Raw genomic sequence first — 24550 nt, 5'->3', positions numbered from 1 at the left:
GAAGTTAAGTGACTTGCCCAAGGTCACACAGCTGACAAGTGGCAGAGCCGGGATTAAAACCCATGACCTCTGGCTCCCCAGCCCGTGATCTTTCCACTGAGCCACACTGCTTCTCCAAGCGCTCAATAAATACGATTGAATGAATGAAGGAAGGAATCGGTCCATGGTATTGATTGAACAATAATAACGATGGCATTTGTTAAGCGCTTACTATGTGCCGAGCACTGTTCTCAGCACTGGGGGAGATTCAAGGTCATCAGGTTTTCCCATATGGGGCTCACAGTCTTAAACCCCATTTTACAGATGAGAGAACTGAGGCACAGAAACATCAGGTGTCAAGCATTGCTCTAGGCGCTGGGGTAGATATAAGCTGATCAGGTTTTTTTTAAAAAGTATTCATTAAGTACTTACCATGTACCAGGCACTGTTCTAAGCACTGGGGTAGTTACAAGGTAATCTGGTTGGTTACAGTCCCTGTCCCAAATTGGGTTCACAGTCTTAATCCCCATTTTACAGATGAGTTAACTGAGGCCCAGAAAAGTGAAGTGACTTGCCAAAAGTCACACAGCTGATCAGTGGCGGAGCCGGGATTAGAACCCACGACCTCTGACTCCCAAGCCTGGGCTCTTTCCACTATGCCATGCTGCTTCTCTCTAACTACTGCAACTACTAGTCATTCACTGATTGAGTGCTTGCTGCGAATAAGGCACTGTGCTAAGCGCTTAGGAGAGTTCAGTACAACAGTAAACAGACACATTTGCTGCCCATTCATTCATTCAATCATATTTATTGAGCGCTTACTGTGTGCAGAGCAATCAATCAATCAATCAATCAATCGTATTTATTGAGTGCTTACTGTGTGCAGGGCACTGTACTAAGCACTTGGGAGAGTACCATACAACAGCATTAGCAGACACATTCCCTGCCCATAACAAGCTTACAATTTAGAGGACACGAGTTTACAGTCTAGATGACTCCTACTACTCCAGAGTTTAGAACAGCGCTTGGCACATAGTAAGCGCTTAACCAATACTATCATTATTATGACTACTACTACTACCACTACTATTACTAATAGTAATAATAATAATAATATTTGTTAAGCACCTACTATGTGTCAAGCACCGTTCTAAGCCCCGGGGTAGACAAAAGCTGATCAGATTTTTTTTTCATGTATTCATTAAGCACTTACCATGTACCAGACACTGTTCTAAGCACTGGGGTAATCTGGTTGTCCCTGTCCCATGCTGGGTTCACAGTCTTAATCCCCATTTTACAGATGAGTTAACTGAGGCACAGAGAAGTGAAGTGACTTGCCCAAAGTCACACAAGAAAGCAAGCAGTGGAGTCGGGATTAGAACCCAGGTCCTTCTGACCCTAGGCCTGTGCTTTAACCACTAGGCCACCCTGCTCCTCATAGATTGGGCACAGTCCCTGTCCCACGTGGGGCTCACAGTCTTCACACTCATTTTGCCAAGCTATTATTATTATTATATATTACATTATTATTATATAGATACAATATTATTAATTGTGTTATTTGTTAAGCACTTTCTACGTACCAGACACCGTACTAAGTGCTATGATGGATACCAGCAAATCAGGTTGGACATAGTTCCTTTCCACATGGGGCTCACAATCTTAATCCCCTTTTTTACTTTTTTATTACTCTACTTATTTATTTATTTTACTTGTACATATCTATTCTATTTATTTTATTTTATTAGTATGTTTGGTTTTGTTCTCTGTCTCCCCCTTTTAGACTGTGAGCCCACTGTTGGGTAGGGACTGCCTCTGTATGTTGCCAACTTGGACTTCCCAAGCGCTTAGTACAGTGCTCTGCACACAGTAAGCACTCAATAAATACGATTGATTGATTGATTGATTGATTTTTTCAGATGATGATGATGATTATGGTATTTGTTATGCACTTACTATATGTCAAGCACTGTTCTAAGCACTGAGGGAGATGCAAGGTAATCAGTTGGCCCATGCGGGGCTCACAGTCTTTAACCCCCACTTTACAGATGAGGTGACTGAGGCACCGAGAAGTGAAGTGGCTTGCCCAGAGTCACACAGCTGACAAGTGGCGGAGCCGGGATTAGAACTCTTGACCTGTGGACTCCTAAGCCCGTGCTTTTTCCACTGAGCCATGCTGCTTCTCTGAGCAGCTTCTCTGTGCCTGAGGTAATCAGGCACAGGGATTTTAAGTGAAGTGATTTGCCCAAATGCCCAGCCTCCCTCCATCTCAGATTCATTCATTCAGTCGTGTTTATTGAGCGCTTACTGTGTGCACAGCATTGTGCTAAGCCCTTGGGAGAAAATATAACAATGAAACAATAAATAGATCCATTTATAATTTAGAGGACTCGAGTTTACAGTCTAGATGACTCCTACTACTCCAGAGTTTAGACCAGTGCTTGGCACATAGTAAGCGCTTAAACAATACTATCATTATTATTACTACTACTACTACTACCACTACTACTACTAATAGTAATAATAATAATATTTGTTAAGCACCTACTATGTGTCAAGCACTGTTCTAAGCCCTGGGGTAGACAAAAGCTGATCAGATTTTTTTTTTTTGGAAAAAAAAATAATAGCTCTGCCAGTCACAGGGCAGAGTTGGGATTAGAACCCAGATCCTTCTGACTTCCAGTCCCAGGTTCTATCCATTAGGTCACACTGCTTCTCTTGCTATGTGCAGAGCACTGCAGTAAGCATTTGAGAGAGTTTTTAGACTGTGAGCCCACTTTTGGGTAGGGACTGTCTCTATATGTTGCAAACTTGTACTTCCCAAGCTCTTAGTCCAGTGCTCTGCACACAGTAAGCGCTCAATAAATACGATTGATGATGATGATACAATGCAATAGAGCCGGTGGACACAATCTCTACCCTCAAGAAGCGTACAGTCTACCCCATCCCGCTCCCCCAAGCAATGGGTAGGTTTTCTGCCCCGACCCCGAGGCAGCAGAGATCCCCCACAACCTCCTCATGGCCCTGAGGGAACGAAGCTGGAGGGCTTGGATGTTGTCAAGCCGAGAAGAAGGCGGAAGGGAGGGATCCAAGAGTCTCCATTGAGTGAAAACGATTCCCGTGTACTCCGAGTGGGCTGAGTATCCTGGTTCTCTTAATCCTAAATTTTACCAGCTGTTGTCATTATTTCCCGCATCCCGGGAGGCAGTGCCTGAAGCGCCTGACCTCTCATTCGTGGCTGGAGTCGTTGTTGTTCCGAGAAGCCTTCTGGGGAGTCTCCAGACCCGGGGCTGGCAGGGTACATCATGACACAGGCTGGCTGGAGGGAGACAGAGACACGTAGACACACTCAATAATCTCCCACTTTGGCCAATCCCATCACCCCCATGCCCTCAGCATTGTCAATTATTGGGAGGGCAAGAGCAGTAAAAGGGTTAAATACCACCCGCATGGGGTGACCACTGGCCACCATCAGATGCCCGTGATGTCACACCAGCAGAAGCAGCACGGCCTGGTGGAAAGGGCACATATCTGGGAGTCAGAGTTCTAATCCCGGCTCCCCTACTTGTCTTCTATGTAGCCTTGGGCAAACCCACTTCTCCGTGCCTCAGTGACCTCATCTGTAAAATAGGGATTAAAATGATGAGCCCCATGTGGGACATGGACAGTGTCCCACCTGATTAGCTTGTGTCTACCTCAGCACATAGTAAGCACTTAACAGATACCATTAAAAAATTCTAGTGTAATTACATCACATCATTTAAGGCAAGCCGAACCTAGAGCAGGTCACTTGGGGGGCCCCTGAGACCCTCCCCATTCCTCCAGAGCCCTCGGACTCCCCGAACCCCCAGGCCCCTGTTAATGTGGACATTGATTTTGGGAGCAAATCTGACTGTGAGCTCGTCACGGGCAGGAAATAGATCTATTTATTGTTGTATTGTTGTATTGTCTCCCAAGTGCTTAGCACAGTGCTGTGCACACAGTAAGCACTCAATAAATACGACTGAATGAATGAATCTGAGATGGAGGGAGGCTGGGCATTTAAAAGAACCTGTCATAAAGGCGTCCTGGGTTTTGTCCATACCAGACAGGGGACAGACCGGCTGAAACCCAGGCTGTTCGGTATAAAAGAGACAAAGGCCATCCTAATCTGAAGTGTCTGGCACATAGTAAGCGCTTAACAAATGCCATTAAAAACAAGAATCGTGTCTACTAATTTTACTGTACTCTCCCAAATGCTCTGTCCACAGAAGGCCCTCAGTAAATACTACTTACGTATCACAGAAGCCATGAGATTCCCACCCTCTGTCCTTACATGCCCCAAGAAAAACCAGGATCCCTAGTTCTTTCTCCTTCAGTAAAATGTTCTGGTTAGCTCCCAGGTAGTACTAGGACCCCAAAATGCCTGCTTCTGAAGTAGTCTCACCCTTCCGAGGCTCTAAGAGCCCAAATGATAATCAATCAGTGGTCTTTATTGAATGTTTACTACGTGCAGAACGCTATACTAAGCATTTGGGGGAGGCACAACGCAACAGAATTAGCAGAAATGTTCCCTGCCGGTGTAATGGTCACCTGCCTTCCTCTATGTCTATGGAAGGAAATCAGCATGTGAGGACATTGGGACATTTCTCTCTAAAGAAATACCTCCATCATGACGTTGCTTCATTCATCCATTCATTCATTCATTCATTCAATCAATTATATTTATTATGTGCTTACTGTGTGTGCAGAGCACTGCACTATGTACTTGGGAAAGTACAATACGACAATAAACAGTGGCATTCCCTGCCCAAAATGAGCTCACAGTCTAGGGTTGGGGGAGACAGGCATCAGTACAAATAAATAAAATTACAGATATATACATAAGTGCTGCGGGGCTGGGGTGGGGGAAGAGCAAAGGGAGCAAGTCAGGGTGATACAGAAGGGAATGGGATATAGGAAAAGTGGGGCTTAGTCTGAGAAGGCCTCTTGGAGGAGATTTGCCTTCCGTAAGGCTTTGAAGGTGGGTAGAGTAACTGTCTTTTAGATTTGAGGAGAGAGGGCATTCCAGGCCAGAGGCAGGACGTGGGCCAGGGGTCGGCAGCGAGACAGTCGAGATTGAGGCACAGTGAGAAGGTTAGCAACAGAGGAGCAGAGAGTGTGGGCTGGGTTGTAGAAGGAGAGAAGCGAGGTAAAGTCGGAGTGGTCGAAGTGATGGAGTGCTTTAAAGCCAATAGTGAGGAGTTCTTGTTTGATATGGAGATGGATGGGAGACCCCTGAAGATTTTTGAGGAGGGGCTTGGCATGTCCTGAACGTTTTTGTGGAAAGATTATCTGGGCAGCGGAGTATGGACTGCAATGGGGAGAGACAGGAGGTTGGGAAATCAGCAAGGAGGCTGATGCAGTAATTTAGGCGGGAGAAGCAACCCTGCCACAATCATCTGACAGGAATCATTAAACACTCTCTCGTCCACTTTGAGTTTATAATGCTCTCTTCAACTCCACTTGCAAAAATCCAGGATTAAAATCAATAAATATATTATGAAATAAAATCAGTGAATGATGAAATTGATTGGGGGTGTGCTCCTTTATCCACTACAGAAGAGACAAGACAACTTTGTGTAGGATAATTAATGGCTTCTCTGAGGCACAGAAAGCATCAGTTTTTTGTCTGGCTTCGGACTACTTCACTATCAGGGCAATGTCCTCATCTTTCATCCTCTGCTTAGGGCTCTCCCTCTGGGTAGCAACTGAACCCAGGAGCAAGAGACCATAAGTGTCAGAAATTGTTTCATTCTGCTCATGGAAATTCTCTTAATGAATGGTCAGAAATTTAAAGAACTACTGTAATGTTTTCCCAGCTGCAATCTGTCTATCCCTGGTTTGAGTCCCTTCTTCCCTAAGTCTCCCCATTCTCCCAACTGCTACTTTCCACTCTTACTTTGCCTCCGATGTGGATTTTCCTAGTCTCCTCTGCTTCCCTAATAGAGGCAAAAGATGAAATGTGTGAGTTCTACCTCTTTCCTCCAGATAACCTTAAAGTCAGGTGATTAACAAGCCTTTTCCAAGAGTTTTATGGCCTTTAAATGACAATAACATTACTTGTTCTGCTATATTGTTTGCCCAGCATCTTGTTTGCAATCAGTCAATAATATTTTATTGAGCACTTACTGTGTGCAGAGCACTGAACTAAGCACTTGGGAGAGTAGGAAAGAGTTAGTAGATACAATCCCTTCTCTCAAGGGGGGAGACAGACACTAAAATAAATTACAGGAACAGGAAGCAATTGAGTCTAAAAGAAGCGTACATCAGTGCTGTGGGTGTGAGTACCTAAATGCTTAAGGGATACGGACTCGAGTGCATAAGTGATGCAGTGGGGGGGTCAGTGTGGGGAGATGAGGGGGAGATGAGAAATTAAGCAGGGAAGACTTCTGAGAGGAGATGTGGTTTTCCAGTGAGGTAAGGGGGAAATATTTCCCCATGTCCCCAAGATGATGAAATTACTGAGTTGATAAAATCGGGAAGGGATGACCAGACCTTCAGAATTTCAGTGCAGCTACGTTTCCTGGTGACTGACTGAAAACTCAAATCCATGAGATTTAGCCAAAGACATGAGCACTTCAGTCCTAAACTAGAAGGGACTCTGGCCTAGATAGTCAGAATTCTTGCTGCTCTGGGCCTGGTGATATTTTAATAATTTGTCTTAATTTGACACTGTTCATCCCCATTTAACCTCAGAGCAATATTCCAAGTGGCATATGGTGCAAAATAAGATAGATTTTATCTACCACTGAAAAGCCTCCTTATTCAAAGGGCAGCCACCTTAAGAACCAAGCATAATGGCAGCTTCCTCACTTATGAGGTTCCGGTGTGGAACCGGCCCACAGAGGGGAAAATACCAACCAATTGATTCACTCACAGTACCTGGGAGTTCTGTCTTGGCCCCGCTGAACACATGAGGGAAGATGGCAGCCCAAGATAAACCAAAGGTAGTCTGGGACCTCTTGTTACCAAGGTCATTCTGGCCAGATCACAATGACTGAATGAGGTCACAGAATACTGGAGCCCTGAAGCAGGGAGGATGGGGAAACCGTCAGGATAAACACACAGGGAAAACTCTTCAGGGAGAGAGCAGATCCGCTCATCCCAATGCCTGGGGAAAGCAAAATTGGGATCAAATCCGGGTCTACCAGCCACCTGTAAGAGCCTGCTTCAGAGGTTGTGATGCCTGGCAAGTAGAAGGAGGCTGTGGTACGTGAGAGAGCCGAGAGCAAGGCCTGAGACAGTGGTAAATGGACAAGGTTTACCACAGAGAAAGGCAGTAAACGGTGAGCTCTCGGCCCCATGGATGACAACGAGGCTTCTGACCTTAAAGCAGAAGGTGAGAAGTCACTTATCACCTCTCAGGTGCCTTTTGGAATAGATAATCTGCAAGCCAGCTAGACCCGGATGGCAAACACACTTCTTTCCCTGCCCATGTAAAAATGCAGGATAGGGTTTTAGCACATCGGTTGGGCCTGGTGATGGGGGAAATTGGGCCGGAAACATTGATTCGGAGCCACCCATTTGGGAGAGACCAGTTTGTGAGGTCATCAGCGCTAGTCTCCTACCTGCAGAAAAGGTGAATGCCTAGAATATGGTGTCTCACCTTTTGGAAAGAATTTCCTGGCAGAGAGTCCCCAAGCTCTCGGTGAAGGCTCTCCTGGTGTTCAATCACTCCTTTAGTCTAGAAGTTCTCTAGTTTTTCTGTGCTCTGGCTAAGATGCTGGAGATTGCAGTCAGTGGCATGGCATGATGGGTCTGAGCCTTAGAGTAAGGAAAGGGAGACAACTTTCTTTGAGAGCCCTGTATGTTTCTGAGCCTGGCCCTCTGACTGAATAAGACTGGTGGGACCAGGCCTGACTGGGCTTGGGCTTCGACTGGGCGATCCGTCTGGAACCATCCTAGGGCAACAATCAATATTACTTGAATGCTTACTGTGTGCAGAGCACTGCACTAAGCACTTGGGAGAGGACAATGGAGTTATTAAACATGGAGTTTACAGTCTAGCCATGGAGACTGACACTAAAATAAATTATTGGTAGGGGAAACAACCATAGTTAAAAGACATGTACATAAGAGCTATGATGTGTGTGTGGTGCAGGGTAGGGGCAGGAATACCCAAGCGCTTAAGGTGACAGGGAGTGGCAATAGTCAGGAGAATAGGTTGGGGAGGTGGAACATCAATCAGGGAAGGCCTCATGGAGGAGAAGTCACACTAAAACAGTTTGGAAGATGGGGGGAGAGCAATGTTCTGCCAGAGGCGAAGGGGGAGGAAATTCCAGGCAGGAGAGAGGGATTGAGCAGTGCTGAAGGGCAAAGACAGCCAGCAGGTCCAGAGGCACGATTTGGGCAGGAGAAGTCACTCAAACTCAGTGCCTGTTCATTAGCCAAGGCTCCAAGTCCCAGCATCCCTCAAGGATGGACAATTCAGCACATGGGACCTCCTGTTCACAGGCAGTCCCCACATTCCCAAAAGAGAGCTAAGGTCCCAATGGGTGTGGATGGGTTTCCGACCGATTTATAGGGCCACCCTCCGGAGCTCATCTCGGGTGGGGCCACAGAATTCCAACCGAGGTAGGAGTCAGTTATGTCGGTTACGAAAGTGGGTCCCTTCCCCTTGAGCCCACTGTTTCAGCTGCCCTCCCACACACACTCCCAGGGGAGTCAGTCAGTCAGACAGTCAATCGAATTTATCGAGTGCTTACTGAGTGCAGAACACTGTACTAAGCACTTGGGAGAGTACAGTATAACAGACATATTTCCTACCCACTAAGAGCTTACATTCTAGAAGGGGAGGCAGACATTAGTATAAATAAATAAATATAAATTATAGATATGTTCATAAGTGCTGTGGGGCTGGGAGTGGGGTGAATAAAGGGAGTGAGTCAGGGCAACACAGAAGGAAAGAAGGGCTTAGTCAGGGAAGGCGTCTTGGAGGAGATGTGTCTTCAATAAGGCTTTGAAGTGGGGTAGAGTAATTGCCTGTCAGATTTGAGGAGGGAGGGCATTTCAGGCCAGAGACAGGATATGGGCGAGAGGTCGGTGGCAAAATAGATGAGGCTGAGGAGCAGTGAGAGGAAAGCATTAGAGGAGCAAAGTTTGCAGGCTGGCTTGTGATAGGAGAGTAGTCAGGAGAGGTAGGAAGGGGCATCAATCTGTGAATCAGTGGTATTAACTGAACACTTACTGTATGCAGAGCACTGTACGAAGCACTTGGGAGAGCACAATAGAGTTGATGGACATGATATCCCTGTCCTCAAGAAGTTTATTATCTAGCAAGGAAGACAGACACTAAAGTAAACTATAGGTAGGCAGAAGAAGGAAAAGAGGGTATATATATGAGTTAGTAATTAAGAAATAGGGTGCAGAAAACATGGACAAAAGTGCACCAGGAGGTTAACAGTATTTAAAGGCTTAGGTGGCACAGAATAGTTTAAATGGAAGTTGGGGAATGCAAACTAGAGAGATGAGGATTCAATCAGGAAAGGCCTGCTGGAAGAGATTTGATTTCAAAAAGGCTTTGACAATGGGGAGAACTGTGGTCTATCAGATGTGAAGAGGGAAGGGTGATGGGAAAGAGGGAGGGTGTGATCAAGAGTCAGGGGTGGGAGAGAAAAGAATGAAGCTCACTGAGAAGGTTAGCTTGAGAGGAGTAAAGCGTGGGAGCTGTAGTGTAGTGGGAGATGAGAGTGGATAAGTTGGAAGGAGAGAGATGATTGTCTTCAAGTGTCTCCGTTTCTGTAAACTCACTGTGGGCAATACACTCTGTTGTATTGTACTCTCCCAAGCACTGTGTGTGGAGCACTGTTCTAACAGTAAGCACTGAATAAATATCATTGATTGACTGACTGGTTGATTGAAGTAAATGGTCAGGGGTTTCTACTTAACGCAGGGAGAACTGGGTGAGAGGAGTGCAGTGATGTATGCGGGTCAAGTCTTATTACCTACAGAGGAAGGGAATAATAATAATAATGGCATTTATTAAGCGCTTACTATGTGTAAAGCACTGTTCTAGGCGCTGGGGAGGTTGCAAGGTGATCAGGTTGTCCCACGGGAGGCTCACAGTCTTAACCCCCATTTTACAGATGAGGTAACTGAGGCACAGAGAAGTTAAGTTGTTATTTATTTTACTTGTACATATCTATTCTATTTATTTTATTTTGTTAATATGTTTTGTTCTCTGTCTCCCCCTTCTAGACTGTGAGCCCACTGTTGGGTAGGGACCGTCTCTATATGTTGCCAACTTGTACTTCCCAAGCACTTAGTATAGTGCTCTGCACACAGTAAGCGCTCAATAAATATGATTAATTGATTGATTGATTGATTAAGCGGCTTGCCCAAAGTCATATAGCTGACAAGTGGCGGAGCCGGGATTTATACCCATGACTTCCAAAGTCCATGCTCTTTCCACTGAGACATATCAAGAATCTTGTCCTAGGGGCAGAGAAAAAAATTGATCGTCAGAGGAACAAGGAATCCAGAGCCAAGTGAGAGAGGGAACAGAACGAGTTGGAGGACTATACAGACTCTTGAACTATCCCCAACAGTGTTTTAGGAGAAAGTAAAGGCCGAAGGAAGCAAACGTCCAGAGAGACCTGGTTAGGCCAGAACTGAGGAAGTTATTCTCCTTCCAGACGAGGGTGAAAAAGTATCCCCTGACTCGGAATCGGAGGAATCACTCATCTATGACGATGACACAAATCTCCTGGAAAAGGAAAAAGCTGAGGATTCCGAAACCGACCTAGAGATTACAGGTGAGTTTTCGCTTGTCCTCCTGTTGTTACAGCCCCATAACCACGCGTGGGCTCAGACTGTTCTTTTTGTGGAGAAGGTAGCTCCATTTCCTGCCACTGCCAGAGTTGCTTCCTGGGCAGGTCTTTGGGAAGAAATGGCTGCGGCTTGGGTCCCGCAATCTTTTCCACACCCATCACAAGTCTTCCCCGTGGCTAACTTCTCCAAATGTTGCTTATGGGGTCCGTCCCAGCTGGCGACTCAGCCTCTGGATCAATGTAAGGTTTGGCTTGCCCACTTACTGCAGCCTGCCTATTTCTTCTGTTCCACGTATTTTACACTGCTTCAGATCAAGTCCTGGAAAGCAGCGTGGTCTTATTTGATAGAGCACAGGCCTGGGTGCCAGAAGGACTTGGGTTCTAATCCTGACTCCACCGCTTGTCTGCTGTGTGAACTTGGGCAAGTCACTGAACTTCTCTGTGCTTCAGTGACCTCATCTGTAAAATGGGGATTAAGATTGAGCCCCATGAGGGGAGAGGGACTGAGGCCAACCTGATTATCTTGTATCTAACCCAGCTCTTAGTACAGTGCCTGGCACATAATAAGCGCTTAACAATTACCCTAAAAAAATTCTGCAACAGTGGCCTGCCTTCAAGTCAATCAACAGCTAATGCTCAGTGAGCCCGGTGACGGACATTGGATGAAAGAATGAATGAGTGAATGCATGAAAGAATGAATGAATGTCATCCATCCACTCGTTACCACCCTAATGAAGTTGGTAACTTTAAACAATCAATTTTATTAATTGAGCGTTCACGGTGTACAGAGCACTGTACTACGCTCCTGGGAGAATACCATATAAAAGAGTTGGTAGACCTGTCCCCTGATCACAACGAGCTTATAGTCAAGAGGGAAGATACCAGGTTGGACACAGTCCACGACCTAAGAGGGGCTCACAGTTTTAACCGCCACTTTACAGATGAGGTAACCGAGGCACAAGGAAGTGAAGTGACTTGCCCAAGGTCCTGCTTCAAATAAGTGGTGGAGCTGGAATGAGAAACCAGGTGCTCTGATTCCCAGGCCCTTGCTCTACCCAAGCCAAGTCCCATAAAAAAGTGCTGACTTTCTTCCCCTCTAGACTGCAAGTTCATTGTGGGAAGGGAACGTGTCCACCAACCCCGTTATATTGTAGTAATAATGATAATAATGATAATAATAATGATGGCATTTATAAAGCGCTTACTATGTGCAAAGCACTGTTCTAAGTGCTGGGGAGGTTACAAGGTGATCAGGTTGTCCCGCGGGGGGCTCACAGTTTTAGTCCCCATTTTTACAGATGAGGTAACTGAGGCACAAAGAAGTGAAGCGACTTGCCCAAGGTCACACGACAGACAAGCGGCGGAGCCAGGATTAGAACCCATGACCTTCTGATTCCCAGGCCCACACTCTGTACACTACTCCATGCTGTTTCTTGGGTCTAGTTCTATCTGTTCCTCTTCCTCTCTTCAAAGCCCTACTGAGAGCTCACCTCCTCCAGGAGGCCTTCCCAGACTGAGCCCCCTTTTTCCTCTCCTCCTCCCCACCCCCCCGCCCTACCTCCTTCCCCTCCCCACAGCACTTGTATATATTTGTACAGATTTATCACTCTATTTTACTTGTACCGTGGCTCAGTGGAAAGAGCACAGGTTTTGGAGTCAGAGGTCATATGTTCAAATCCCGGCTCCACCAATTGCCAGCTGTGTGACTTTGGGCAAGTCACTTAACTTCTCTGTGCCTCAGTTCCCTCATCTGTAAAATGGGGATTGAGACTGTGAGCCCTACATGGGACAATTTGATCACCTTGTATCCCCCCAGCGCTTAGAACAGTGCTTTGCACATAGTAAGCGCTTAACAAATACCATCATTATTATTGTTATTATTACTATTCTATTTATTTTGTTAATGGTGTGCATAGAGCTTTAATTCAATTTGTTCGGACGATTTTGACACCTGTCGATATGTTTTGTTCTGTCGTCTGTCTCCCCCTTATAGCCTGTGAGCCCGTTGTTGGGTAGGGACCGTCTCTATATGTTGCCGACTTGTACTTCCCAAGGGCTTAGTACAGTGCTGTGAGCACGGTAAGCGCTCAATAAATACGATTGAAGGAATGAATGAATCTGTTCAAGAAGGGAATGCCTAGTGGGGCTCTGCCACCCGGGAGGAAGGTTTCTAACCAAAGAACCACCACCGGCATGCTGCACAGGGGACATGCCCGGCTGGGATTCTGAAACATAGCTGCTAACGTGGGCGGCAAAGAACGCAGCAGCTACCAAGGCAACCGCCTGCTGGGTCATGACATAGCCAAGAGAGCCAGTATGCTGCGGTCTCTTGGGCCCTAAGTGGGTTCTGCACATTAAAAAACAAATCCCTTTGTTTTCATTCTGTAAAATGCCCTGGCCACTTATTCGCACTGCACTCTGCCCCAGTGGGGAGGGGGCTGACAGGGATGGGAGAGTGCGAGGGCACTGGGCAAATCAGAAGCACTGTAATCAGTTACTCCATTGAACCAGGCCAGGACGTGGTCCCCAGGACTTTCTCCTTATTCCCATCTGGAAAAAGGGACCAGGAACAAAGAATTGTTGTTAACCCCCCTAAAATCCCATCTCCTCCAAGAGGTCTTCCCTGACTAAGCCTTCGTTTCCCCAGTCGCCCTCTCCTCATTGTAGACTATGCTTATACTCTATTATTTCCCCTTTCTGTAATTGATTTTGATGCCTGTCTGCCCCTGAAGATTGTACGCTCCTGGTGGGCAGGAACTGTTTCTACCATCTCTAGTATAAGGTACTTCAAGCACTTAATAATGCAGTGCTCTTTTTTATGTGGCATTTGTTAAGCACGTGCTCTGTGCCAGGCACTGTACTAAGCTCAGGGGTAGAGTCAAGTTAATCAGCTTGGATACAATCCCCGTCGCACGGGAGGCCCAACAGTCTGAATCGCCATTTTACAGATGAAGCAACCGAGGCACAGGGAAGTCAAGTGACTTGCCCAAGGTCACTCACAGACAAGTGGCAGAATCAGGATGAGAACTCAGATCCTCTGAATCTTTCCACTAGGCCATGCTGCTTCCAAGTGCTTTCTTGCTCATAGTAAGCACTCAGTAAATACCGCTGATTTACTGATTGATTACCCAAATCCCACAGCATCAGCATCCATTAAAACATGAAGGTCGTAGATTGAAAACACACGAAAGGAAAAATCTAGGGAAGCAGCATGGCCCAGTGGGTACAGCACAGGTCTGAGGGGCAGGAGGACCTGGGTTCTAATCCCAGCTCTGCCATTTGTCTACTGTGTGACCTTTGGCAAATCACTTCGTGCCTCTGTGCCTCAGTTACCGCCTCTGTAAAATGGGGGTCAAGACTTTTAGCCCCATGTAGATATGGGCTGTGTCCAAGCCGATTATTTTGTATTTACCCCAGAGTTTAGAACAGTGTCTGACATATAGTAAGCGCTTAACGAATACCATTAAAAAAAACACCTAGGTCCAGGCCCATGGTCTACCTACTATACCATGCTACTTCAACAATTTTAAGAATGTACTATCACACTGTTCATTCATTCATTCATTCAATAGTATTTATTGAGCGCTTACTGTGAGCACTGTTCCTCCTACTGGGGGGGGGGGGGGGGGGGGAAGCTTTTGAAGACAGCCTACCAGCCTGGATGGGCCATTGTCTACTGCAAATAATAATAATCATAATGATGGCATTTGTTAAGTGCTTACTATTTGCAAGGCACTGTTCTAAGCACTGGGGAGGATACAGGTGATCAGGTTGTCCCACTTGGGGCCCACGGTCTTAATTCCCATTTCACAGAAGAGGTAACTGAGGCACAGAGAAATTAAGTGACTTGCCCAAAGTCACACAGCTGACAAGCGGCGGAGCCGGGATTAGACCCCATGACCTCTGACTCTCAAGCCCGTGGTCTTTCCACTGAGCCATGCTGCTTCCCCGAATAATAATGGTATTTGTTAAGTGCTTACTATGTGCCAAGCACTGTTCTAAGTGCTGAACACTGTTCTATCTTCACATCCTCCAGCCAGGTCTAAAAAAAAGAGGTCCTAATGACACCCAATGTTTCAGATCCCAAGCAAGATCATTTTTCTGACTAATTGCCCAGACTCCGCTATTGAAAACTGGGTCTGTGGCCTGAGTAAGGAGAAGTACCCAGGTGTTGCCGATTCAGTGTCTCAGCTTTCTCAGTGCAGATATTTTTCACTAAGTCCCCAAGGCGACAGATGTTGCTATCAGTCAAGGTTGCCGAGTTTGTCTAGCTCTGACTGACCGTCAGCCCTTCAGTTTCCCGAGCTGCGAGTCTACCGTACAACTAAACCGCCAAGAAAGGGCCAGACCCTAAAAGCATCTGGCCCCAACACTGACTGGATTGGAATTTGTTTCAAGGACATACCGGGACATGAAGCTGGTGCTTATTCAGGCTCTGGAGACTTCAGCCTCTAAGCACTGGGTTTAGAGGAAGGAATGTAGACAAGCAGTGACAACCGCCGCGTCTGGTCTGGGCTCTCCTGCGAGCCGGGCCGACGGCTTCCCAGACTGGCGTTGCCCAAGATGCTAATGTCCACTTCTGCGGTCTTGGAGAATAATCCAAGGCAGCACCAGAATGGTGATATTGCCTCCCCAGGAAACTGGAAACCAATGAGCCAGTTTGGCTTAGCCGAGGCTGCAGTAGGAGCGGTCACCGCTCTGCAACCTCAGACGGAAGATGGGCCTGAAAGAGTGGGCTGGTTTGTGGCTACATGACATGCCCCCAAAAAGTCTTTGCCTTGTCCAGACAAAGGTCTTGCTGTCTGCCTTGGAAATGCCTGTGGTCAGTTGGCTGGGAGCCCTAGTAGCATGCCAACTTAGACCCTACTGAGCCACAGTTAGGGAGAGATCCATAGCTCAAAAGGGAATGAAATGGCAAGATGAGAGGGTAAGGTGGGAAGCAAATGAAATGCGGACATGTTTGGCCAGATGTGAGTTCGGTTTGCGCAGAACTAGGTTCTCCTGAGCATAGTAGAGTTGCCTATTGGAAGGAGCACAGGCCGGAGAGTCAGAAGATCTGGGTTCTAATCTTGGCTCCGTCGCCTGCTGTATGAGTCAGTGTGGCTCAGCGGAAAGAGCGCAGGCAGGCTTGGGAATCAGAGGTCGTGGCTTCGAATCCCAGCTCCGCCACTTGTCCGCTGTGTGACCTTGGGCAGGCCACTTAAATTCTCTGTGCCTCAGTTACCTCATCTGTAAAATGGGGATTAAGACTGTGAGCCCCACATGGGACAACTTGATCACTTGTATCCCCCCGAGTGCTTAGAACAGTGCTCCACACATAGTAAGCGCTTAACAAATACCACCATTATTATTATTATCATTATCTTGGGACAGTCACTACACTTCTCTGGGCCTCAGTTTTCTCATCTATAAAATGGGGATTCACTACCTGTTCGCTCTCTCCCTTAGACTGTGAATCCCATGTGGGCCAGGGACTGTGTCTAATCTGAATCACCGATCTCCCACTACAACACAGCCCATACCTTTCACTCCTCTATACCAACCTACTCGCGGTACCCCAATCTCGTCTATCTCATCACCAACTCTGACCCACGTCCTCCCTCTGGCTTGGAACTTCCTCCCCGTTCATGTCTGAAAGATCACCACTCTCCCCAATTTCAAATCAGGCCTTCCCTGATTAAACCCCCTAACCTAATCCCTCCCTCTTCTGCCTTGCCAATGCACTTGGATCCGTAGCCCAAAAGCACTTGAAATGTAAATGTCCTTTGCACTTTGACTTTTCCCCTATCTGTAATTTATTTTAATATCTGTCTACCCCTCTAGACTGTAAGCTCCTGGATGGTAGGGATTTACAATAAATATACACAATACATACATATATATACAATAAATATATACAATAAATACCAAATTAATTGTATAGTATGTACCCTCCCAGGTGCTTTATTACAGTGCTCTACACAAAGGAAATCCTAAATGAATACCACTGATTAACTGATTGATTGATCTTATATCAATCACTTAGTGCTTGGCTCATACTAAGTGCTTAAAAAATACAATTATTATTACTAGGAACAAGGAAACAAAGGTGGCCAGGTGAGGGTCTGATGACCTTGTTTGCCCTCCTGAAATTGGCCCCCTTTTGGTATTTGCCCAAGACCCTCTCTGATGTCTTTCCCTGACAGTTGGAGCCTCACAAAACTTAGTCCAGCATCATAACCGAAGAGAAAATGTTTGGTCCACTCTGGAATTTCTGAGATCAATCAATTAATCAGTGGTGTTTATTGAGCATTAGAGCACTATACTAAGTGCTTGGGGCAGTACAATATTAGAGAGTTGGTGGACACATGCCCTGCCCACAGGGAGCTTACAGTCTAGAGGGGAGCTCTTCTGGGCTGCTTCTTTGTGGCCCGCTGTTGGGTAGGGACCGTCGCTATATGTTGCCAACTTGTACTTCCCAAGCACTTAGTACAGTGCTCTGCACACAGTAAGCGCTCAATAAATACAATTGAATGAATTAATGAATGGATGGAAGTGCTTCTCCCTCTTTTCCTCTCTGAGTTGATCACTTTTTTGGGGATTGATGGGTCCCCCACTGCCCCACCAGCTCTGACAAATTCTCCCTGAAAGGGTGAAGCGGTAGAAAGCGGAGGTCGGGTCGGGGGGGAGAAACCCTCTTCACATTCCCTCGCCTTTCTCTTTCAGAAACCGAAAGGCTTTTCACCACAGGCCAAGCCGAGCTGTACGTGGAGGCCTGCAAAGTGGTGGGAGTGATCCCTGTATCCTACTTCCTTCGGAACATGGAAGAGGCCTATGTGAACCTCAATCACCACGGGCTGGGACCCAAGGGTACCAAGGCCGTTGCCATTGCTCTGGTGGTGAGCACGCTGGATCTGGAAGCCGAGGCGCAGTAGACGTCCTGGGGAGGAGAAGCGGGGTTTGGCACTGCTGTCTTAGACTCTCCCTTTCCGCCCACCCGGAATCTGAAAGAACATCCCGTTCGCTGCCCACCCTACCTGCTCATCTTGCCATTTCGCTCCCTTTTGAGCTATGGATCTCTTCCAAAGCCACTCTGGGGTAGGCAGCGGCAGAGCTGGGCAGAAGAAATGGGTCGCTCTCCATTTTGAGCCCTGAGAGGCCGACCCCGGAGGGCTCCTACTCTCGGGACAGCTAGGAGTAAATGAGGAGGGCTCTGAATCAAACCAGGAATGCCAACCAACTGCCACTTAGAACCCCAGTGTGGGGATCGGCTAAGGAGAAGCAGCGTGATTTAGTAATAATAATGATAGCATTTATTAAGCACTTACTATGTGCAAAGCACTGTTCTAAGTGCTGGGGAGCTTAGAAGGTGATCAGGTTGTCCCAAGGGGGGCTCACAGTTTTAATCCCCATTTTACAGATGAGGGAACTGAGGCCCAGAGAAGTGAAGTGACTTGCCCCAAGTCACACAGCTGACAGTTGGTGGAGCTGGGATTTGAACCCATGACCTCTGACTCCAAAGCCTGCACTCTTTCCACTGAGCCCCGCTGCTTCTCTAAGTAGAAGAGTTCTCTAGTAGAAAGAGAACTGACTTGGGAGCCAGAGGATCTGGGTTCTAATCCTGGCTCCACCGCTTGTCTGCGGCATGGGACCTTGGGCAAGTCACTTCACTTCTCTGTGTCTCCATTCTCCTGTTCTCCCTCCCACTTGGAAGCTCTATCCACTCCTTGGGAAGTAGTGTGTTGTTGTGGATAGATCACAGGCCTGAGAGTCAGAAGGTCATGGATTCTAATCCACGCTCTGCCACTTGCCTGCTGTGTGGCCTTGGGCAAGTCACTCAACTTCTCTGTGCCTCAGTTCCCACATCTGTGAAATGGGGATTAAGACTGTGAGCCCCATGTGGGACAGGGACTGTGCCCAACCCTATTTGTTCATATCCTCCCCAGTGCTTCACACAGTACCTGGCACATAGTAAGCGCTTAACAAATACCACAATTATTATTAGTAGCATAACGAAGACTGTGACCCCCCTGCAGGACAGGGACTGTGTCCAACCTAATTAACTTATACCTAACCCAGTGCTTAGAACAGTGTAAGCGCTCAACAAATACTATATAAAAAAGGAGTCCCCATCTCTCTGACCCCTAGGCAGGCCCAGGAGGAGGAAGGCTGTCCAACCACATAATCTTCAGGGTAGAAGCACCTTTCGGGGTCATCCAGTTCAATCTTTAGGATGACCATAGGGGAACTTCAAAGGAGACCCACCCCCAATACATCTCCCTCCATCATTTATTTCAGGAAATTCTTCCAATTCTCTATCCTCAATCCCTCTGTATGTTCCAATGCTCCAGTGTTCCCTTAACGTGTTCCTGGAATGGGTTATCCTCTCTGTGGCAGCCAGGACATGCAGGAGAAACAGACGCTCTGGTCAGGGCAGGAAATATCATTGTCGTCATCTCTCTCTCTCTCCCTCCCTCCGTCTCTCTGTCCATTCCCCTGCGGCTGAAGTCCAACACAACCGTCACACACCTGGAACTGGCAGACAACTGGATCCTGGCTGAAGGAGCCTTGAGCTTGGTGCAGATGCTGCGGGAGAACTGCTACATCCAGGAACTGGTACCCACTTCTCTCTACTGACTCCCTTCCAAGCGCTCTGAGTAGCGGAGCCCGGCAGATGGGTATTTCAGCCCTGCTCTCTGGCTTTCCTCCAGCGTGGAAACAACAGATTATCGGGCCCTCTGAGAGCCAGTTCTTTCAGGCCCTGGCTCTCTCCATTGCAGAGTCACTGTGCTCCAATCCCACAGGCCAGTGGAGGGTTTACTGAGTCAAACCTGCCCAACCTCAAAACCCAGATCCTCAGCAGCTGCCTCGGTTTGAACATTTTCAAAGGCTACAAGGTAGTAGAGTCATCTGGGATAATCAAATCCTGGCTCTGTGAAGACGGCCCCTTCCCACCTCCCTGGCACACATTACGGAAACCCAGTCAACTCAGGGCAAGATCAATAAACTTCCCCCAAGAGCCCCAAACCCACAGGTTTCTTACAGTAGAGCCGCTGTTTCTAGCTTCATTTCAAACCTACCAAAGGGGAATGGGCAAGTGGTGAATTTTGTCATGAGGTTTGGGAGCTTTGGAAAAAGCCATTTGTTCCACAGCTGCTGCAAGCCTGGGATTTTGGTTGTGTGACTGTGTTCTCTAGGGGAACCTCAAAACCGTGTTTCGGCAGCTCTCAACTGGCCCCTCTCCCTGCTTCCAGTTTGTCTGGAACCTGTCCTGCCAGGAAGCCCCCAACATGATGATGACATGGGGTGGGACATGGATGGTGGGAGAAGAGGTGTTATCTCTCGGTCAGTGGGGCTTGGGCTGAGGCTAGAAGCTGTTGGCTCCACAACTTTCCCTTCCTGTCCTGCCTCCATCCCTCCACCTGTCAGCTCTTCCTACGAGCGTTGATTTGAACCAGGGTGACTATTTATCCGGTTTTATACCGAATAGTCCAGTTTTCAGCTAGTATGAAGCAGTGTGGCTGAAGGCAAAGACCACGAGCCTGAGAGTCGGAGGACCCTGGGTTCTAATCTCAGCCCTGCCACTGACCTGCTGTGTGCCCTTGCTTAAGTCATTTAACTTCTCTGGTCCTCTGTTTCCTCTTCTGTAAAATGGGGATTCACTACCTGTTCTCCCTCCCCACCTACATTGTAAGCCCCCGTCCCCGACTGTCCCAGACCTGATTGTTTTGTATCTTCCCCCTTAGCACGTAGTAAGAGCTGAACAAATATACAATTATTATTATTTTTATAGTCTGTCCCCAGAGCGCCTTTATGTCTGGAATTTCTATTTTAAACTCCTAGTCACCCTCTGTCTCCCACTCCTGCCTTGTTTCATTCATTCATTCATTCATTCAATCGTATTTATTGAGTGCTTACTGTGTGCAGAGCACTGTGCTAAGCGCTTGGGAAGTACAAGTTGGCAACATATAGAGACAGTCCCTACCCAGCTCAGAACCTGTGTCCAGAGGGCTCTGTGAGGGAACACAAAGACCCCTGAACAAGTTGTGGGGGTGAGGGGTGCCCCTGGAGAAGCACATTAGATGTTGTTAAACTCCATGCAGGAATTCCACAGAATATGTCATTATATTGTGTTGTCTGGTTTCAATCTGTCGATCAATAGCAATTCTGGAGCTCTTACTATGTGCAGAGCAGACTGTAAGCGCACTGTGGGCAGGGAATGGGTCTGTTATATTTTTATATTGTACTCTCCCAAGCACTTAGCACAATGCTCTGCATGCAGTAAGCACTCAGTAAATTTGATTGACTGACTATACTAAGCATATGGAGGAGTACACTTCATTGAACTGTATTTATTGAGCGCTCACTGTGTGCAGAGCACTGAACTAAGCGCTTGGAAAGTACAATTAGGCAACAGCTAGAGACAATCCCTGCCCAACAACAGGCTTACAGTCTGGAAGGGGGAATTAGTACCTTAGTACCTCAGGGAGCTTACAATCTACCATGGGGCATGCCAAAATAAATTACAGCTAGGACTGTAAAGATATGCATCTAAAGTGCTAGAGTCAAAGGTGATTTAGTGTTACAGAACTACTAAAGTGACAGTTGTCTGTCTCCCCCTCTAGATACATGGGCCAGGAATGTGTCTGTTTATTATTGTACTCTCCCAATCGCTTAGTACAGTACTCTGCACACTGTAAGTGCTCAATAAATATGATTGAATGAATGAGGGAATGGATGTCAGGGGAGACTTAGGTGGGGAGATGAGAAATTAAAAACGGATCTGATAACCACAAGTGTTATCACTGAACATCAATTTGGCCCTGAGGGGTCAGTTTGCCATCTGAAGATTATATGGTAAACGGGGGAACTTTGTCCTCCCAAATTTCTTTCAAGTCCTCCTTGTCCTCAGCAGACACGTTCCCTGGTCTTCTAGACTGTGAGCCCATTGTTGGGTAGGGACCATCTCTATATGTTGTCGACTTGTACTTCCCAAGCACTGAGTACAGTGCTCTGCACACAGTAAGCGCTCAATAAATACGATTGAATGAATGGTGGCAACTGTTAGCTTCATTCTGCCGGAGTTCCTTATGTCGAGGCTTTTTGCCTTTCAGAATATCTCCAACAATCACCTGGATACTGAAGGGGCAAAAATCATCACTGGGTTACTTCTGGAAAACCTCTCTTCTATCTGGTCCCTCCAGCTCTCAGGTGAGAGGCTGCAGAAAGGAGGGAGGAGGAAGCAGCAGGGCCCCCAAAGATTAAGAGAAGGCAGTCCTTCTAACACCGGAGCCCCACTTAATCTTTTTCATCTTCAAGGCAATCAAGAATCTAATAGAGCCATCCAAGGGGCGAGGGAGAGTGTAGCTGCTGGGGAGTGGTGAAAAAAAAAAATAATGATAGTAAAAATTGTGGGATTTGTTAAAGCACTTACTATGTGCCAAGCACTGCACTAAGTGCTGGATAGACACAAGATAATCAGGAAACTCCAGTGGTGAGGTTGGAGGGATGGAAGGACAAGTTGGAAAGGTTGCAAAAACTCCTGACCATAGCTTTAAGGCTCTTCATCTTCTTTTTCCCTCTTATCAGCTCTTCATCCCAGCACTCATTCATTCATTCATTCAGTTGTATTTATTGAGCACTTACTGTGTGCAGAGCACTCTATTAAGCGTTTGGGAAGTACAAGTTGGAGACATATAGAGACGGCCCCTACACAACAACGGGCTCACAGTCTAGAAGGGGGAGACAGACAACAAAACAAAACATGTGGACAGGTGTCAAGTCATCATAATAATTAGAATTAAAGCTAAATGCATACGCTCTTCCATCTCCCCAAAATAATCTCACTAGGCCTCCTTCCCAACTTGCCTCCATCCCTTTGCTCACACCCTTCTTCCTGCCTAGAGCTCCCTCCCCTTTCAAACCTCCCAGACTACGGCTCTCCCCATTTTCAAGACCTTCCTGAAAAACCTTCCCAGGGCACATTTTCCAATTAGGCCCTCATTTCCTCTTCTCCCACTCCCTTCTGTGCACCTTTTATTCACCCCTCCCTCAGCCCCACATCTCATATGTGCATATCCATAATTTATTCATTTATAATAATAATAATGGTATTTGTTAAGCTCTAGGTTTCAAGCACTGTTCTAAGTGCTGGGGTAGATACAAGGTAATCAGGTTGTCCTATTTGGGGCTCACAGTCTTAATCCCCATTTTACAGATGAGGTAACTGAAGCACAGAGAAGTTAAGTGGTTTGCCCAACGTCACATAGCAGACAAGTGGCCAAGCCGGGATTAGAACCCATGCAATCTGACTCCCAAACCCTTGCTCTTTCCAATAAGCCATTTATATTAATGTCTATCTCCCTGCCTGGATTTTAAGCTCAGTATGGACAGGGAACATAATTGCCAATTCTGTTGTATTCTCCCAAGTGCTTAGTTCAGTGCTCTGCACATAGTAAGTGCTCAATAAATACCACTGATGGATTGATCAATTGATTGATCAATCCTTAGCATTTATACTTTTTCACCTACCCTTAGCACTTTATAATAATGATGGCATTTATTAAGTGCTTACTATGTGCAAAGCACTGTTCTAAGCACTGGGGAGGTTACAAGGTGATCAGGTTGTCCCATGGGGGGCTCACAGTCTTAATCCCCATTTTACAGATGAGGTAACTGAGGCACAGAGAAGTTAAGTGACTTGCCAAAAGTCACACAGCTGACAAGTGGCGGAGCTGGGATTTGAACCCATGAGCACTGACTCCCAAGCCCCTGCTCTTTCCACTGAGCCACGCTGCTTCTCTATGCATATTCTTTATGCATATTCTCAATTAATATTGGCTTACATTTATTTGTTATTCTGTTTGCATTTTTGGTATCAATGGACAGAATGGTGTTTCTTCATCCCCCAACAATTTGAGAATGGCTTGTGTCGGTCAGTGAGGGCAGGGACCATTCTTTAACTCACTTGTATTCTCCCAAGTGCTCAGTACAGTGCTCTGCAGCCAGAAGGTACCAAAACAGTCAATCAATCAATCATATTTATCATGTGCTTACTGTGAGAAGCAGCATGGCCTAGTGGAAAGAGCATGGCCCTGGAAGTCAGAGGACATGGGTTCTAATCCTGACTCTGCTACATGTCTGCTGTGTGACATTGGGCACATACCTCAGTTACCTCATGTATTACGGGGATTAAGACCTTGAGCCCCTTGTATGACAGGGTCTGTGTCCAATCTGATTATCCTGTATCTACGCAAGTGCTTAGAAGAGTGCTTGGTACATAGTAAGTGCTTAACAAATACTTCAATTATTATTCTATATGTTGTGTGACTGAGGGAGGGGTGAATAAAGGTTGAAAATCCAAGTTCAAGGGCAACACGGAAGGGAGTGGGGGAAGAGGAAATGAGAGCCTAGTTGGGGAAGAGAAGTAGCGTGGCTTAGTGGAAAGAGCACGGGAGTCAGAAGGACTGAATTCTAATCCTGGCTCCACCACTAGTCTGCTATTTGACCTTGGGTAGGTCACTTAGCGACTCTGTGCCTCAGTTACCTGATCTGTTAAATGGGAAATAAGATCGTGAGCCCCATGTGGGACACGGACTGCATCCAATCTGATTAGTTTGTAGCTACCCCAACACTTAATACAGTGCCTGGCACGTAGTTAACAAGTGTTTACCAAAAACAATTTTTTTTAAAAAAAAAGGTCTCAGAGGAGCTGTGCTTTCAATAAGGCTTTGAAGGTAGGGAGAGTGATAGTTTGTGAGATAGTTTAGGAGAAGCAGCGTGGCTCAGTGGAAAGAGCACGG

The 24550-nt window shown here is 46.7% G+C and overlaps 2 protein-coding genes across 7 annotated transcripts in view; one reads left to right on the top strand and one right to left on the bottom strand.

Moving 5' to 3' along the window:
* Nucleotides 1-7764, bottom strand: part of ANGEL1 (angel homolog 1) — a 29867-nt gene extending 22103 nt beyond the window's left edge. Inside the window, exons 1-2 of one of the 4 annotated variants that reach the window (XM_038744348.1) lie at nt 7607-7764; nt 3151-3298 (exon numbers count right to left, since the gene is read on the bottom strand). In XM_038744348.1, coding sequence (XP_038600276.1) covers nt 3151-3286 — 136 coding nt within the window. In that variant the 5' untranslated portion in view covers nt 3287-3298; nt 7607-7764. Of the gene's footprint in view, nt 1-3150; nt 3299-3755; nt 3778-6882; nt 6979-7606 lie in introns of those variants that run through there. The other 3 variants (XM_038744330.1, XM_038744339.1, XM_038744356.1) reach the window with 3 other exon arrangements.
* LRRC74A (leucine rich repeat containing 74A) overlaps nt 7059-24550 on the top strand; it is a 38472-nt gene continuing 20980 nt past the window's right edge. For all 3 annotated transcript variants that reach the window (XR_005449837.1, XR_005449836.1, XM_038744377.1), the window contains exons 1-5: nt 7059-7339; nt 10635-10754; nt 17475-17647; nt 19257-19364; nt 21863-21959. Coding sequence is in view for 1 of the 3 variants with exons in the window: in XM_038744377.1 (XP_038600305.1) it covers nt 7303-7339; nt 10635-10754; nt 17475-17647; nt 19257-19364; nt 21863-21959 (535 nt within the window). In the remaining 2 variants the exon portion in view is untranslated. The remainder of the gene's footprint in view (nt 7340-10634; nt 10755-17474; nt 17648-19256; nt 19365-21862; nt 21960-24550) is intronic.

Source organism: Tachyglossus aculeatus, chromosome 1 (assembly GCF_015852505.1).
Source record: "Tachyglossus aculeatus isolate mTacAcu1 chromosome 1, mTacAcu1.pri, whole genome shotgun sequence".
NCBI lineage: Eukaryota > Metazoa > Chordata > Mammalia > Monotremata > Tachyglossidae > Tachyglossus > Tachyglossus aculeatus.
The sequence above is the reverse complement of the archived record's forward strand: the minus strand, read 5'-3'. Positions and strand labels throughout refer to the sequence as shown.